The sequence below is a fragment of the Portunus trituberculatus genome, chromosome 3 (genome assembly GCF_017591435.1).
Source record: "Portunus trituberculatus isolate SZX2019 chromosome 3, ASM1759143v1, whole genome shotgun sequence".
Lineage (NCBI taxonomy): Eukaryota > Metazoa > Arthropoda > Malacostraca > Decapoda > Portunidae > Portunus > Portunus trituberculatus.
Window position 1 is genome coordinate 3,403,593 of NC_059257.1, and position 19,219 is coordinate 3,422,811.

Genomic DNA, 19,219 nt, shown 5'->3' on the forward strand with positions numbered 1-19,219 from the left:
ACACAAAAATAAAAGAAATAAATTAATAATAAAGATAAAACCAAAAATAAAATAAAGAAAGGAAATGAAAAGAAGGTAATATGAAGATTAAAATATCACACAGGACGCTCTGAAGCACTCGCCCAATAGACAATGGAAGAAAAAAAAAAAAAAAAAAAAACACATGCTGCAACACTCCCATCTCAAACACAGCATCACCAATCACAGGTTTACAACTCACCAGGCAGCAGGTTCCATATTGTCCATTATCCCATTAAGCACCACACTTTAAATAGAGTTTCCGAGGGCCAGGGAGAGGGAGGAAGGAGCTACTGTACACTCACACACTCACGCACTCATGCACTCACTCATCCATTACACTCACACACTCATCCATATTGTTAGTTATCCCTTCAGCAATGCACTTTAAATAGATTTTCTGGGGTGGGGTGCAGGAGGAAGGGAGAGGGCAATACTATACACACACGCACACACTAACACATTCATCCATATTGTTCTTTATCCCTTTACACACACACACTCATCCAGTCACCCACCTCACACTCACCACACACACACTGCAACACCGCCACCACTACCTGTCTCTACACATCAAGCCTTCAACACACTGCCTATACTAAAAACATTATGCTTACATGTTGCCTCTTCATCTTATCAGTACCATGACGTGTTTCCATATTCATTCTGGTAACTATTTGGTGATTTTGTACACCTTCAGAAACTTATGTGGGGATCAGAATAGTGAAAACTCTGGCCATTAATCTTCTGCCCTCCATAGACCATTCCTGAAGCAAATAAAATTGTCTAATTGTACCCAAATATCCAGGTAAAAAATGCATCTCGGTACTGAAGGGGCCAAACACCTCTTCATCTTATGAGTACCAGGACACGTTTCCATATCCATTCTGGTTACTATTTGGTGAATTGGTACAGCTTCAGAAACTTATGTGGGGATTAGAATAGTGAAGACCCTGACCATTAATCTTCTGACCTCCATAGACCATTCCTGATGCAAATCAAATCATCTAATTGTACCAAAAACTCCAGGTAAAAAATGCATCTCGGTACTGAAGGGCTAAACAAATGAATGACGGAAACTGGTCTACAAACTATCGGAATAAGTCACACATGCACTGACACACTACTCCGCTTTCTTTATCGTATTAAGAATATAAGAAACTGGAAGAAAATAAAGGTGGTACAAAATTTTCCAAAACACACACATAAAAAAAATATATAAATAAAAAGATGCAAAAATTCTCTAATCTCTATAAAAGGTAACTCTTTATAAAACATCTAGGTGGAAATCTGTATCCAAATAAAACCTCACAATTTTCTGTTCTATAAGAAAAAACACTAGAAAATATATAAAAGAAAAGAAAAGAAACACTATTTGGTTTCCTATTACAAAAATCTAGAATAGTAATGGAGTACCTGACTGACATTTGAACCAGAGAGGAGGAGGAGGAGGAGGAGGAGGAGGAGGAGACAAGAACAAGAAAGAAGAAGAAAAAGAACAAGAATAAAAACAAGAAAAACTAGAAGAAAGAGAAAAAGAAGATGAAGAAGAAGAAGAAAGAACAAAACAAGAAAAAGAACAAGAACAAAGAAAAAATAGTCTCTCTCTCTCTCTCTCTCTCTCTCTCTCTCTCTCTCTCTCTCTCTCTCTCTCTCTCTCAAACTGGAGAGAAGAAAAGAAAGAAGAGGAGGAGGAGAAGACCAACATTACTCTCTCTTCCTCTCTTTCCTTCTCTTTCTTACCTTCCTCTTTCAGAGCAGAAAGAAGAAGAAGAAAATAAAGAAAAGGAAAAAGAGGAAAAAAAAATTAGCACTTCTTTCCTTCCTCTTTCTCTCTCTCTCTCTCTCTCTCTCTCTCTCTCTCTCTCTCTCTCTCTCTCTGGTCCATCAAAAGTACATGAACTAACCTAACCTAACCTAACAAAAGTGCATACCCGTATTGACCTCCTTGACCTGACCTGACCTGACCCTTGAGTTGCCCTCCCATGCCCTTCCCAACCTGGCACTCCCTCAGAGCCAGCATGGCACCTCAAACCAGTGCCACTAATAAAGAGACATGGATGTAAAATGTTTTGTGTTTGGGTTCAATTGTGGAGTGGAGTGCTGTCTGTCTGTCTGTCTGTCTGTCTCTCTCTCTCTCTCTCTCTCTCTCTCTCTCTCTCTCTCTCTCTCTCTCACATACATACACATGAGAAGATGAATAAAGACTGGAGAGAGAGAGAGAGAGAGAGAGAGAGAGAGAGAGAGAGAGAGAGAGAGAGAGAGAGAGAGAGAGAGAGAGAGAGAGAGAGAGAGAGAGAGAGAGAGAATCATATTAAAAACTTCCAAAACAAAAAGAAGAACAATAAAAACATACCTTTATACATCTCTCCCCTTTCCATCTTTCCTTGTTCCCTTTTCACCATCACTTCAACACATCCACTCACCAAAAACCAGGAACCAAGACTCACCAACTCCCTAAAAGTGCCTGAGTGAATCAAGTTTGGCAAGATCACACACTGGCCCACATTCTGAAACACTTCCTCGCTGCACCCTCACTATTTTCAAAGGGCTCTAGTTGAAGTTGACAGATTTTTCAGGGTCTTTCTTAATTCCAGTGACATGTTAACAAGTCTTCTGCCTTATCAACAGGATAAATACTCTTTTCAAAGGGCTCTAATTGTAGAGTCACAGATTTATAAGGATGTCTCTGTAATTCTAGTAACATGTTAACAAGTTTTCTGCCTTATCAACAGGACAAATACTCTTTTCAAAGGGCTCTATTTGAAGTGACATGGGTTTTTAAGAGTGTTTCTGTAATTTTAGTGACATGTTAACAAGTTTTCTGCCTTACCAACAAGACAAACACTCTTGAAAACCCCACTAATCATCTCTGTAGCCTTGGAAAATAGCTGTGGTGAGAGAGCAAAGTGTTTCTGCATAGGGACCTTTTTCCTGCATCACTGACAAACGAACACACACACGACCACAAACAAGTGCCTCACACACTCCAGGGCTCACTATACGCTGCTCTCAGCCCTCTGTGGTGTCCTTGAAACCCCGGGAACAACCTTGGGGACCTGGTGATATCATGAAGGAGTGGTGTTGCTTTGTATAACGGGTGAGGGGGGTGGTGGTGATGGTGGTGGTGGCCAGAATGACTCACACTCCCAGCACTTAACCTTGGCACTTCCACAGGGGTAGGGAGGAGGGAGGGGGGCCGTGAGGAGGGTGGGTCAGAGGTGAGGGGGGAGGTGAAGGAGTCAGTGTTGGCTGGGGAGAGTGGGGAGTGCTGCGGGGAGATGCCAGAGTACATGTAGTGGTGCACCAGCGACGCCTGACCTCGCCCATACTCCTGCTGGTGCCCCAGCCCCCGCCCCCACTCCCCACTGGCTCCGCTCAGGTTGCCGTTGAGCCTCTCGCCGTAGCCGGAGTCCCGCGACATTTGCGACGCAGTTAAGTCAAATTTTACTCGATGTGAAATTTGTGACGAGGAAGAAGAGGAGGTGGACGAGGAGGAGGAGGAGGAGGAGAGGAGGAGTCTGGACTGTGGCCGCTCCCTGGCGAGTCAGGGGAGCCTCTGCCAGCTGCCCCCGCCTGGCCGTTGCTGCCCCTGGGGTGTCCTGGACGGGTGTGTGAGTGGCCGCCCCACACTGGGTGGGTCCGGGGATTCGTTGTGGGGCGTGGGGGTCTTTGGGGGGGGTGTGGGGATGATGGGCTCCAGTGTGATGTAAGAAGCGGGGGAGAGGGGCCGCTGGGGGATCTCCTCATCATCGGAGGACTCTGGGAGGCGTTCAGCGGCCATGAGCTGCTGGCGGCGAGACTCCAGGGGCGGTGTCTCCACATAGAAGCAGTAGCCCATGCCCAGGCGGGCGGGGGGCGGCCGGTGGTTGAGCAGGGGGGAGGGGGTCTGCTGATGGGAGCCGGCAGGAGGGATGGAGCCAGCACGCCGCCCCTCCCGCAGCAAGAGAGAGGCGCGGGAGACAATACTGGATGCCTCGCTCAACGTTTCCGGAGAGGCAAGCGGCGCAACACCCACCACCCAGTCGTCGTCCCTCTCCAGCCCTCTGCTTGCCTCACGCATGCCCATGAGCAGCTGTTCCTCCAGCGCAGAAAGCAGCTCCCAGGTGATGGCCGGGGAGTGCAGCCGAGCATGGTGCCTCAAGTCTAGGGGCGGCTCAGGTGACTGAGTGGGCGAGCAGGTAAACGACGTCTCCAGCAGCAGTTTGTGGGGTGGCGTGGGGAGACGATTGGCACTTTTCGAGTTAGATATTGGCGTGTTGGTGACCGGGGACGTCCTGGTGGAGGTGGCGGGGCTGGGCTGTGTGGGGGAGGAGCGAAAGCAAGAGGGGGTGAGGAGGGTACGAGTCTCTGCATCGTGGCTTGAGGCTGACGCTGTGCTCCTCCTACGTGTCGGGCTGGGTCCCTGCGCTCTCTGGGGCTTCCTGGGACCCGGGCTCTCCAGTACCTGTGGCAGAAGGAAGGGTGAGGTGGCAGAAAACAAAAAAGGATATAAACAGAGAGAGTGTGAAGGACTGGATAGAGAAAGGATAAAAGGAAATAAACAAGGAGAAAGAGTGTGTAAAGGACAGGACATGGAAAGCATAAGAGGAAAAACAGAGAGTGTAAAGGAAAGGATAAAAGGAAATAAACATAAACAAAGAGAGATTGTGAAGGACAGGACAGAAAGCATAAGAGGAAAAAACAAAAGACAAAGAGTGTGAAGGACTGGATAGAGATAGCATGAGAGGACATAAAGAAAGAGGGAGTGTGTAAAGAACTGGGCGGAGAAAACATAAGAGGAAATAAAAATATGAAAAGTGTGTAAAGAACTGGACAAACAAAAGCAAACAAGGACATCAACAAAGGGAAAGAGTGTGTAAAGGCCAAGATAGAGAAAGAATAAAAGGAAATAAATAAAGAGAAAGAAGATGTAAAGGACAGGACAGAAAAAGGATAAAAGGATATAAACAAAGGCAGAGAAAGCATAAGAGAACATAAAGAAAGAGACGAGTGAGTGAAGGACTGGCAAATATTAGTGTGTGATGAGAGAGTCTAAGATTAAAGAGAAAAACTACAGGAAAGTCAAACAGAGAGAAAAAAGGGACAGAAAATGGTGTATAGAAAAATATATTAGTATGAGAGGATCTAAAATGAAACCAAAGAAGAAAAAGTATGAAAGTTGAATAGAAAGAAAGAACAAAAAATTATGTGTCAAAGAAAGGATTGATAAAATATATGTGAAATGAGAAGGTCTTAAATGAAACAAGAGAAATATAAAAGAGAAAGTCAAATAAAGTAAAAACGAAAAAAAAGCAAAATTATAAAGATTGATAAAAGATAAGTGAGGGAGAAAGGAAAAAAAGAAAAAAGAGAGAAAGACAGGGGAAGGAATGAAAGGATGGAGACTTGATAAAAATGAAAGAAATTGAATGAATGAAAGAAATAAAGAAAAAAAGTAAATGCATGGGAAGGAGAGATAAAGATGAAGGAGGGAGAAAAAGAAAAGAAAAATACAGAAAGGGGAGAAGGAATGAAAGGATGGAGACTTAAAAGAGTGAAAGAAATTGAATGAAAGAAAGAAAGAAAGAAAAAAATGTTAAAAGCATGGAAGGAATGAATAAAGGCAGATGAGTGGGAGAGGAAAAAAAAGGAAAAAGATAGAAAAAGCTGAAATTATAAAGATTGAGAAAAGATAAGCATGAAATGAGAGAAACTTTAAAATTAAACATAAGGAGTAAGAGAAATAAATAAAGAAGAAATAAAAGAGTAAAAATGATAAAGACTGAGTATAGATAAAAGTGAGATAAGAGTCGAACAAGAAACAGGAGGAAAAGTAAAAGAGGAAAGTCAAAGAGAGAGAGAGAGAGAGAAAAAGGCAAAAAATTAAATGAACAGTAAGAGTCAAATAGAAAAGGAAATAAAAGAGTAAAAATGATAAGGACTGAGTATAGATAAGTGTGAGATAATAGTCAAACAAGAAACAGGAAAAAAGTAAGAGAGAAAAGTCAGAGAGAGAAAATAAAAAGGCAAAAAAGGTGAATAAAAAATGAAAATCTTAGTATGAGACGATCTGATACTCAAAACAGAAAGTGAAGATGAAAAAGTAGGAAAGAAAGTCAAACAGAAAGGAAAACAGAATAAATAGGGGCAAGAAATTATGTGTATAAGGAAGAACTGACATATGTGTGAAATGAGAAGGTCTTAAATGAAACAAGAGACAAGGAGTGGGAGGGAAAGCTTAATAAAGTAGAAAGGAGAGAGAGAGAGAGAGAGAGAGAGAGAGAGAGAGAGAGAGAGAGAGAGAGAGAGAGAGAGAGAGAGAGAGAGAGAGAGAGAGAGAGAGAGAGAGAGAGAGAGAGAGAGAGAGAGAGAGAGAGGAAATGTAGGAATGGAGGGAATGAATAAAACCACACCTCGTCATAATTCAATATCACACACACACACACACACACACACACATACACACACACACACACACACACACACACACACACACACACTAGGACATCATATCTAACAATGAAACTTCTCTAAGGAAACAAACTGACATATGAAGTGAACTGGAACAAAAATATTAAAGATTGTGTATAGGTTAATCTCTCTCTCTCTCTCTCTCTCTCTCTCTCTCTCTCTCTCTCTCTCTCTCTCTCTCTCTCTCTCTCTTAAGCTCGCAACACACATATTTCTATCCAACATGATTTCTTCAACTGTGTGTGTGTGTGTGTGTGTGTGTGTGTGTGTGTGTGTGTGTGTGTGTGTGTGTGTGTGTGTATTTACATTAACTTCCAACTGTGTGTGTGTGTGTGTGTGTGTGTGTGTGTGTGTGTGTGTGTGTGTGTGTGTGCCAATCATCACTCTGTATATTGCTATTGCCATGTACAGCTCCATTTCCATATTCTGTCCAAGTCTTCCTGGAGTAGTTCGCAATCTTTGTCACATCTCACTTTTCTTAACAATTTTGCATCGTCTGCAAATAGGCTCACATAACTGGACACCCCATCCACCATGTCATTTATGTAGACTGCGAACATTACTGGTGCCAACACTGATCCCTGTGGAACTCCACTCTCCACCAATCCCCATTCTGATGGTCTGTCCTTAATTATTGTTCTCATTTCTCTTCCTACCAAAAGTCTTCCATCCATTTTAGTAAACTGCCATGCACTCCTCCTACCATTTCAAGTTTCCAGATCAGTCTCTGGTGTGGTACCTTATCAAAGGCCTTTTTTAAATCCAGATATATTCCATCAGCCCAACCATCTCTTTCCTGTATTACATCTATCACCCTCGAATAGTAACATATCAGGTTTGTCGTGCATGAACGCCCTTTCCTAAAACCAAATTGACACTCACAAAGTATGTCATTTTCTCCAAGAAGTCTGTCCATCTATTCTTCACCACCCTCTCACACATCTTAGCTACCACACTTGTAAGTGACACTGGTCTATAGTTCAATGGGTCTCTCTTGTTACCTGATTTATAGATTGGGACAATGTTAGCTCTTTTCCAGTCTTGGGGCACTACACCTTCCCTTAATGAGGCATCAATTACTTCACAAACTTTTTCTGCCAATTGCTCCCTGCATTCTCTTAAAATCCATCCTGATACCCCATCAGGTCCCACAGCTTTTCTCACTTCTAAACTCCCCATCATGTTCTTGATCTCCTCCACAGTTACTTGAAACTGCTTGATAATCCCTTTCTGTTCCATTACCAGTGGTTTGTCAAAAGCAGTCTCCTTTGTGAATACCTTCCGAAAGCATCCATTCATAGCCTCTGCCATTTCCTGGGATCTTCACTGCATACTCCATTTACTTCTAAACTTTCAATACTTTCTCTATTTTTGATGTTGTTGTTCACATGTCTGTAAAACCTGCCAGACCAAATTACCTCACACCTTAATGATAAATTTGCACACATATTAAGAAAGAATCAACAGAGAGAAGAAAAAATGAGAGAATGAAAGAAAAAAAGGAGGAAAACATTATGCAAAGGAAAAAGAAGAGAAAAATTAATATACATAGTTAATATAGGTGAAAATAATACATACGGAGAATCAAGCCAGAATACATACAACACATACACAGAACAGAGGGAGCCATAAAGTATACATACATAATACATGAAAATAAAACCAAGAAACAGAAGAGGAAAAAGAAACACAAAAATAAAAATAAATACAAATAATAGAAAAAAAAAATGGGAAAACAAACACATACATAACACAAAACAAGAAATGTACTAACAGAACTGCAAAAAAAAAAAAATGAAAAACAAGGACACAAACAAAACAATACACCAATACAAACAAAATAAAGGAAGGCATACATACATACATACATACATGATACATAATACAGTAATACAGGAATACAAACATTATCTCACCTTTTAACTGGATGAACGTGTGATGAATGCCAAGGAACGACAACAACAACAATAATAGCAACAACAATAACAACAATGACAACAACAATAATAACAACAGCAACAACAACAAAATGACGACAACAACAACAACTATACTGATACATAAACACATAGGCATTGGCAGCAGAGACAGAGAAAGGCAAAGAATATTAAGATTAGTTAAGGTAAGGTAAGGTAAGGTAAAGTAAGATTAGGTTAGGTTAGGTAAGATTAGGTTAGGTTAGGTTAGGTTTGATTAGGTTTGGTTTGGTAAGGTAAGGTTAGGTAAGGTAAAGCAAGGTAAGGCTAAGTGAAGTCAGAATAGATTAGGTTAGGTTGGGTTAGGGAAGGCAGGTCAGGGCAGGGAATGATGACTAATGAAGTTTCTGAATTTTCATACTTTAAAAAAAAAAAATAAATAAATAAATAAAAAAAAAAAAGTCTATTAAGGACCTGAGATGTGAGACCCACACATGGCAGGCCCGATACACAACACTCCTGCAGATTTCCACCTGTCCATAAACACATCTAATCTTTGTAACTTAAAAAAAAAAAAAAAAAAAAAAAAAAAAAAAAACTTGGTACAGGAAGTCATCCATCCTACATGTGACAAAGAAACAAACCAATGAACAGGGAAATGACATGACTACCTTCACTCTGAGAAGCACACTAGCACATGACAGCACAGCAGCAGCAGCAGCAGCAGCCACAGAATACAGATGAGGAACATTAGGACAGGAACATGACAAGACTATGGAGGAAACAATGCTCACCTTCAGTTGTGAGTGAGTGAGTGAGTGAGTGAGTGAAGGAAGGAAGAAATGGAGTGAATGAGTAAGTGAGTGATTGAATGAATAAATGAAGGAAGGAAGGAATAGAGTGAGTGAGTGAGTGAATGAATGAATGAATAGTGAGTGATAAGAAAAGTTATGAGAAAGATGAGGGAAATAAGAGATAAGAAATTAAGGAAGAGAGAGAGAGAGACAGAGAAAGATGTGAAAGAAATGAAGGAAGGAGAGAATAGGTGAGAGGAGAGAGGTAGGGAGAGAAAGAATGATGAAAGAGGGTAAAGAATTTTAGGTTAGACTAGGCAAATAAGATAAGACAAAGTTAGGTTAGGTATGATAAGGTAAGATAAGGTTAAGTTAGGTAAAAATAAGATTAATTTAGATGAAGTTGGGTTAGATTAGGTTAGGTTGTCAGGATAAGTTAGATTAGGTAAGGTTAAGTAAGGTAAGACTAGATTAGGTAACGTAAGATAAGGTTAGGTTAGGTTGGGTTAGGTAAGGTAAAGTGAGATAAAGTGAGATAAAGTGAGGTAAAGTAAGGCAAGCTAAAGTAAGGCCAGGTCAGGTAAGGCCAGGTGAGGTTAGGCCAGGTGAGGGTAGGAAGCAGGAGGGCATACCTGTCACCTTTGAGAGAGTGTGTAGGCGAAGCTCAGTGTTAGTGGAGGCACACCTGGCAGGCGGCACCTCTTTGCAATGGGATAACACCTGACCGTGGGGAGAAGAGACAACAATATACACACCTAAGGAATAACCACCACCTTCCTGCCTCTCTCTTTCCTCTCTGGCTGTCTGTGAGTGACCGTCAGCAAGATACACTTAACGACACCCAAGATACACGTGACAGACTTACCCTCACTCACTTTTGCTGTGGTCATGCTGTGTTTAGAGCTACGAGGGTCCTTATACTGTTCTAAATGGCTGTCTGTCTCTATGGTGGTAACAATAGAGATAGTTTTTGTAATGTTAGAGGAAAAATAAGAGTTTTTTTTTATGTAAGAAGGGGAACCTGGCCAACAAAAGATGATCAAACAAAAGGCCCACTTAGATGCCAGTCCCCAAGCAAGGAGGGAGATAAAGGAGGTATTTCTGGAGATACAGGTTATAGAGTTGTTGGCTTGTGGTTTGTTGGTGGTAGAGTAAAACTGGACATAAAAAAAAAAAAAAGAGGATGATGTTTTTATGGTTTAAGACTGAAATAATGAAGAAGTGACATTCTGTAGCTTAAAACACACCAGACAGAGAGACAACCATTAAACATTGCTACACCACACTTTTATTGAGACACCATTTTATTATCTCTCATTACCACTGACCAAAATTCACAACAAGAAAGCAAATAATTCATCTGTCCGTGAAAATAAGTAATGATATTCTGTAGCTTAAAACACAGCAGAGTAGTGAGTGAGTGGGCGGGTGTCTATTATCTGTTTATCTTGCCGACAGCTTGGCTATATACAGTGACTACACAGACCAGTGCCTAAGATACATGTGGCATCATGCAGGTGTGTGAGTGAGTGCCATGCAGGTGTGTCAGGCTGAGAGTGTGTTTGCTGGCACGTAAGACACTTTCACCTGGCTTGTCTCTAATTCATTGTCTGTGATGATGAAAAGTGACGGATACGGAATGGAATGACACAATAGCCATAAAAGTCAATTGGGCAAAAAAAACATAGGAACTATTAAGTCTCTTGAACTTTTTGGGGACTTGCATCTCAGTGGGCCTTTTTGTTTCATCATTTTTGTTGCCCCTGGCTGCCTTTCCCCTCTTACATAAGAAAAAAAGAAAAAACACCTTTAAGTTTAGACAGTGAGTGTGTTATGAATTGTGACAGGATATTGGTCCGTTGGTATGTACAAGGGTTTAAGAATATGAACATGTAGTGATGTCATTTGAGGTTACTGTCTCTTCATTATAAAATTATCAGAATACTTTGTTACACATGCTATTTACAAAACGTTGCTGATAATTTGAGGATCAGATGTATGTTAACCATAAATCAGAGAATGCTTCAATATTATTTTGAGTTTAACATTGTTTCATTACAAATTTATCAGAATATTTTATCATATTCATAAAAGACTTCATGCTTTGAGAAAAAAATATCCATCTCGCATTTTTCTTTTTCTTATCTTTTTATTATATCTTTGAGACTGACTTTTACATTCCTCTTTTGCATCTATCAATTACAATTTTACTTATCTATCATCTCACTGTGTCTTATGCACCAGCAAATACAGTAAATTAAAGTGAATTAGATGTGTGTGAATAATGTGTCCTGCCGCTCTCCCTCCCTGTCTTTCCATTCTGTCTGAACACAAGCTGCACTGTGCGTTATGAAGTACAAACACAATGTCACTCTCTCTCTCTCTCTTTGACGGCTGAAAACTATTATCAAAAAGAACAAATTCCCTATCTATTTATCCTAAGCACCAAGACAGGGTTAAATAAATAAACAAATAAGTAAAAAAAGTCAATAAAAAACTGAATATTGCTTAAAATAACGGCAAAACTGGCAATCAAAAATCTTAAGCATAAAATAATGAGTTTTTTGAGGTTAGTGTTTTGAAAGCTGGCCTCATGTTCTTCTGCTGCTGCTGTTGTTGTTGTTCTTGTTGTCTTTAGTGCTGGTTACATTAGAAACCAAAAGCAGATGCAGGAAATATAAAGAGGCTGCAAAAAATTAGTGAGGCAAAAAAAAAAAAAAATACATGGTTGGTATCCAAAATTCATTAACTTAGCAGAAAAAAGAAGAAAAAAAGAAAGAAGAAAAATAGACGAAGGAATTATAAAGCTGTGAAACATTAGTAAGGCAAAAAATAAGCATGGTTCGTATATCTGACATTTCTCCACTCTGGTAGAGAGAGAAAAAAAAAAGAAAGAGAGAGAGAGAGATGTAGGAATAATAAAGCTGTAAAAAATTAGTAAGGCAAAAAATATACACGGTTGGTATCTGAAATTCATCCACTTTGGTGAAAAAAGAGAGAAAGAACCAAAGAAAAGGAAAGTAAAGAGAGAGAAAGAAAAATAGATGTACACAATATAATAAAAGCAGCAAAAATCAGTACGGCAAAAATACATACATATGGTTTGTATCTGAAATTCATCCACTTTGGCAGAGAGAAAAAAAAAAAAGAAAAAAAAGAAAATGAAAGAAAGACATGTACGAATGATAAAGCTGCGAAAAATCTGTATGGCAAAAATATACATACATAGCTGATATCTTAAGACTCCTCCACCTGAGATGAAAAAAGAAGAAATGAAACTACAGAATAACAAACAGAAAAATGAATGTCAAATAAGTGTCAACCAAAGCACAGTTCATGATAGGTACCCAGTTATATGGAGAAAAATAAATCAATCAATCAAAACGCTGTGAAATGACCAGAGTGTTGTACTATGATAAAAAATGAATCAAGAAGCCCAACCAAACCTAACCTAATGATATGCTAAGACACTATGACTAACGAAATGAGTCTTGTATCTTGTATGAATGTTATATGAAGGAAGGAAACTCACATTCATCCCTACCTACACCTCCTAATGGTAGACTAAGCAGCTATGACTAGAGAAATTAGTCTTGTATCTTGTATGAATGTTGTATGAGAGAAGAGAATTAATATTTATCCCTACCTACACCTCCTAATGGTAGACTAAGCAGCTATGACTAGAGAAATGAGTCTTGTATCTTGTATGAATGTTGTATGAGAGAAGAGAACTCATACTCATTCCTACCTATAACTAGAAAACTGAGCCTTGTATCTTGTATGACTTGTTTGACTTCAGTGCAATAGTAACAAAGATATTTACAATTACTCACTCAAACTGAATACGCAAGAGCAAAGAGCAATGATAAAAAGGACAAGAAAATAAAACAGAATAATGAAAAGAGTAACATTTAACCAAAGTACAATGAAATATAAAAAGTAATAATAAAAAAATAAAAAAATTAAATATATTCCTAACTCAAGTACTTTAAAGAAACAAATTAAGTGACATAAGAGTAAAGTGTTAAAAAGGACAAGAAAATAATAAAGAATAATGAAAAGAGCAACATTTAACCAAAGATAGAAAAGGCAATAATAATAAAAGAAAAGTGAAAAAAAGATATATTTACACGTCAAATGTAAGAGCAAAGTGCAATGATAAAAAGGACAAGAAAATAAAGAAAAGAATAATGAAAAGAGCAACATTTAACCAAGACAGAAAAAGCAATAATAAAAAAGAAAAGTGAAAAAAAGAGATATATGTATTTACACCTCACATACTCAGAGGAACAAGTGAAGTGATATAAGAGCAAATTGTAACGAAAAAAAAGAATAGAAAAACAAAAGAATAATAAAAAGAGCAACATTTAACCAAAGATAGAAAAAGCAATAATAAAAAAAAGAAAAAAGAAAAAAACATTTACATCTGAAATACTCAACAAGTGAAGTGACGCAAGATCAAACTACGATAAAAAGGAATAGAAGAACAACACTAAAAGAATAATGAAAAAGATCATCTACACCTCACATACTTCAAAAAACAACTGAAGTCAAACACAACCAAAATGTAATGATAATGAGATATGGAAAACTCCTAATGTTTACACTTCCTTGTGAACTGAAGACTGCATGAGCCTCACGAACTGATGAGGTGCCATAGAGAGATACCAAACATGATGGAAATTCACACCACCTCCTCCATCTCCTCCTCTTTTACAAATTCACATCACCACCTCCTCCATCTACTCCTCTTCCTCCACCTCCTCTTCCTCCTCCTCCTGCTGCTGCTGCTGTATCACCCTTCATGTAACAGTGAAGTGAATGAGACACCTACACCTTTCAGTACCACGATGCTTTCCCATATTCACTGTGCTTACTATTTGGTGATTTGATACAGCTTCAGAAACTTATGTGGGGGATTAAAGTAGTGAAAACTGTGGCCATTAAACTTCTGACCTTTATAGACCTTACCTAATGTCAATAAAATGGTCTAATCGTACACAAATCTCAAGGTAAAAATGTGTCCCAGTACTGAAGGGTTAATAAAGAAAAGAACCACAAGATTTCAAACCCCAAAAAATAGATACAAAATGGGATATAATCAGTTTAATTACACCTTCTCCTCCAGTGCCCCTCAAGAGATTCCAATGAGACAAGCTGAGTAAACAATGTGTAGCTATATATCGTTACCAAACTCAATAACTACAGTGGTGATGGAAGCGCGGTGCCATGCAAGCAGTGGCGCCATGCAACCTACCATACCAGGCTCATTCATGCACAGATCACAGATAACGTTACCGGTCGTCGATATGCCTTCTGAGTACGCAGTGATGGTAGTAGTAGTAGTAGTAGTAGTAGTAGTAGTAGTAGTAGTAGTAGTAGTAGTAGTAGTAGTGGTAGTAGTGATAGTAGTAATAGTAATTGTTTTCATGCATCTTCCCTCTGTACTTAACCTTTTCTTCATGGTTATATGCATGCTTAGTTAATAATAGTAATAATAGTAATGTGTAATACTAGTGGTAATAATAGTAGTGATAATAATACTAATGGTAGTAGTAATAATAACAAAAGTGCAATAATAAAAAAAAAAGAATAATGAGAGATATATTTACACCTCATATACTTAAGGAGGCAAGTGAAGTGACGTAATAGTGGTAATAACAGTAGTGGTAATAATAGTAGTGGTAGTAATAGTAGCGGTAATAATGGTAGTGGTAATAATAGTAGTGGTAGTAATAGTAGCTCCTTCCATGCATGTTGTTTCTTTGCACTTATCTTTTCTCTAGTGGTTACCAACGCTTGCTTCAAAGTTTGGGAGGAATAATAACAAGTGCAGTAATTAATAACCGTAAATAAATGAACGATATCTTGCAGTACGGAAAAGAATAATAACAAGAATAATGATCAATTGTGGTAATTATTATAATCTTGCAGCATCAAAAAATAAAATGGTAAAAGTAATGATAATAATAATAATAATAGTAGTAAACAATATCTTGCAGTGTGAAAGAGTAATAAGAAAAATAATCAATAATAGTAATAATAATAATAATTTTGCAGTATCAAAGAATAAAATAATAAATAACAATGACAATAATAATAATAATAACAATAATAATGATAACGCACTAACATCATACAATATAAAAAAAAAATAATAACAATAACAAAATAACAACAGTAGGAGGTCAAATCTTGCAAGTCCAGCCTTCTCTCTTCTCTGCAACTCTTCTTCCTCTTTCCGACACACAGACGTACTGACATGGGAGGTAACTATACTCACAGCCCTCCTCTCTCTCTCATGACTCCCTGTAGGCTCTCTTACTTAATGGGGAGATAGGTTAGTCAGTATCTATCCCTTCAGTACCATGACGCATTTCCATATTCATTCTGGTTACTATTTGGTGATTTTATACAGCTTCAGAATCTTATGTGGGGGTTTGAAATAATGAAGACTGTGGCCATTAATCTTTTGACCTCCATACACCCTTTGAATGTTAATAAAATGCTCTAATCTTACACAAATCTCAAGGTAAAAATGTGTCCCAGTACTGAAGGAATTAAAATAGTGAAGACTCTGGCCATTAATCTTCTGACCTCTATACACCCTTCCTAAAATCAATAAAATGCCCTAATCTTACACAAATCTCAAGGTAAAAATGTGTCCCAGTACGAAGGAATTAAAATAGTGAAGACTCTGGCCATTGATCTTCTGACCTCTACACACCCTTCATAATATCAATAAAATCATCTGATCGTATCCAAAACTCAAGGTAGAAATGCGTCCCAGTACTGAAGGAGTTGAATTTTTCGCTTCCTTACTACAATTCTTCACTTACCAATGAAGGTTACGGCAAATTTCAAAGTTAATTTTCTTGTTTACGTAATGTTGTTGCTTTTTTTATGTATGTGATGTTGTTTTGTCTTTTGTGTCTCATATTTTCTCTTGTTCCTTTTCGTCTTCTTCCTCTTCTTCTTCCTGATTGAAATGTGTGTGTGTGTGTGTGTGTGTGTGTGTGTGTGTGTGTGTGTGTGTGTGTGTGTGTGTGTGTGTGTGTGTGTGTGTGTGTGTGTGTGTGTGTGTGTGTGTGTGGTATTGTTGTATATGCTGTTAATTCTCTCTCTCTCTCTCTCTCTCTCTCTCTCTCTCTCTCTCTCTCTCTCTCTCTCTCTCTCTCTCTCTCTCTCTTAGTATTTCCATCCTTCCTTTATTTTCTCTATCACTGTCCCCTTTCTTCCCTTTCTCTCTTACACACACACACACACACACACACACACACACACACACACACACACACACACACACACACACACACACACACACACACACACACACACACACACACACACACACACACACACACACACACACACACACACACACACACACACGGGGCCCTTACCTTCTCCAGCGCCTTGAGTACTTTGTCTGGCATGTGATCTTGTATCATGCAGGGGGACACCAGCACCTCGTCAAACTCCTCATTGTCCCGCCACACAGCCTGGTATACTGGTGTAGGCCGCCCCAGCCAGTGACTGTGTGTAGGAGGGAGTGGTATTATTGGTCATGTCACTGTTTGGTTTGATTTTATTCATTTATTTACCTTTTTGTTCCTTTTTTTGCTGCTGTGTTATGTTTTTTTATTTCCTAGTTGGATTGGAGTGGTGTTATTGATTATGTCACTGTTTTATCTTATTTTATTGATTTATTTACCTTTTTTGTTCATTTTTTGCTGTTTGGTGTTTTTTTTTCCAGTTGTGTTATTGTAAATCTTGTTTGAAAAGGATGTGGTTGGTAAGATGTGGTGTTTGTGATGGGGTGGGAGAGATTCAATAGCATACAAAGAGTAACAATAAGAAAGAATTCCTCTCTCTCTCTCTCTCTCTCTCTCTCTCTCTCTCTCTCTCTCTCTCTCTCTCTCTATTTAGCTGCTTTTTATTATTTCTTATCTTTATTCCACCTCCTCCTCCTCTTCCCACAACAAAAGCACGTTATTATGTCAACTAGTCATCCCCTATACTCCCCCATCCTCTCTCTCTCTCTCTCTCTCTCTCTCTCTCTCTCTCTCTCTCCTAACCAGTAAGTGGAGGAAGGAATGACAGAATCGACCACAAAAAATAAAGAAATAACAAATAAATAAATAAATAAATGGAATGAAAAATTGAAAAAAAAAATGAGGGAATGATTGACTTGACCACTGAAATACACAAACTACAAAAAAAAATAAATGAAAAAAAAACCCCAATAAAAAAATATATATACATGTACAATACCAATTTCCAAACACACACACACACACACACACACACACACACACACACACACACACACACACACACACACTAAAGGCTATGGATCTACCAACCCTAGAACAGAGAAGGGAGAGAGGGGATCTGATACAAGTTTATAAATTGATTAACGAAATGGACCAAGTGGATAATGAGAAACTAATCCTGAGAGAAGAATATGACATTAGAAGCACAAGATCACATAGTAAAAAGCTGAGAAAGGAAAGATGTCTGAGAGATGTTAAAAAATATAGTTTCCCGCAAAGATGTATTGAGACGTGGAACAGCTTGAGTGAAGAAGTGATGTCAGCAACGAGTGTGCATACTTTTAAAGAAAAATTGGATAAGTGTAGATATGGAGACGGGGCCACACGAGCGTAAAGCCCAGGCCCTGTAAAACTACACACACACACACACACACACACACACACACACACACACACACACACACACACACACACACACATTTAAAAAGTTCACTATTAATCTGATTCATTACTTCAGTTCAGTTTTGTGCATTGGTAAAAGTGTCTGGGAGTGAATGAATTAATAATAGCTATACATAAATGAGAGAGAGAGAGAGAGAGAGAGAGAGAGAGAGAGAGAGACAGACAGAAACAAAGAGAGAGAGAGTTACAAAATATACACAATCTTATAATACATGAAAATCTATATACACACATACATACAAACAATACAGCACCAAGAATACAAGGAATACATACTCTATAATACATATTTTATACATACTTTGAAGAAAACATACAAATTTATACATGAATGAGGTGAATGAGAGAAAATGAGAGAAAAGAAAGATTAATTATTGAAAAAGGGAGATAAGAGATAGAAAAAGAAGATAATTAGAATAGAAAGCAAGGAAATAGAGAAAGAAGGGAAAGAAAAACTGGATAAAGAAAAGGAGAAAGAGAAAAAAAGATTAGCTGAATAAGAAGAAAAGAGGAAAAAGAAGAAAAATACAAAAAATGGGCATTCTAATACAGCATAAGACAATTACATAGACATGAGAAAAGGAAATACAGAAGACAGGATAAATGAGAGAGAGAAAAATATATGAAGAGAAAAAGAAACAAAGAATAGATAATATTACAAGAAAAAGGAAGAAAAACAAAGCATAAGATAATTAAATAAAGATGAAAGAGAGAAAGATTAAGACATAGAGTAAGAATAAAAATAAAGAAAGAAAGAAAGGAAAAGAAAAAAAGAAGGAAAAGAAAGATTAGCTGAATAACAAAGAGAAAAGTAGAAAATAAGAAAGAAAAGAATAAAAATATTAGATGAATGAGAAGGGGAAAAAAGAAAGAAAAAGGAAAAAAAAAAGGTTAGATGAATAAGAAGGAAAAGAAAAAAAAGAAAGAAAAAAAGATTAGCTGAATAAGAAGGAAAAGAAGAAAAAGGAAAGAAAAGAAAAAATTAAAACAAGACATTCTAACAAAAGAGAAAGAAAAGAAAAACTAAGAAAGGATAAAAAATGAGAAAGGAAAAAGAAAAGATGAAAAAGAAACAGATTAAGAAAAGAAAAAGAAAGATAAAAGAGAAGACAAAAAAAAGATAGAAGGAAAAAAAGAAAAAGATAAACATAGGAAGAAGAGAGGAAAAGAAAGAAAAGAGAAGAGGAAAAGATTAGCTAAATGAGAAGAAAATGAAAAAAGAAAAATAAATAAAAGAAAATTGGAACAGAGGCTAAGATAATTAAATAAAGGAGAGAGAAAACAAATACAGAGAAAAGAA

At 38.0% G+C, this 19,219-nt stretch overlaps 1 protein-coding gene across 1 annotated transcript in view; it reads right to left on the reverse strand.

The window, feature by feature from the left end:
* Positions 1-2,421: 2,421 nt before the first annotated feature.
* LOC123509646 (diacylglycerol lipase-alpha-like) overlaps positions 2,422-19,219 on the reverse strand; it is an 88,206-nt gene continuing 71,408 nt past the window's right edge. Inside the window, 2 exon segments of the mRNA XM_045264092.1 lie at positions 2,422-4,465; positions 16,585-16,717. Of these exon segments, the coding sequence (XP_045120027.1) occupies positions 2,999-4,465; positions 16,585-16,717 (1,600 nt within the window). The 3' untranslated portion in view covers positions 2,422-2,998.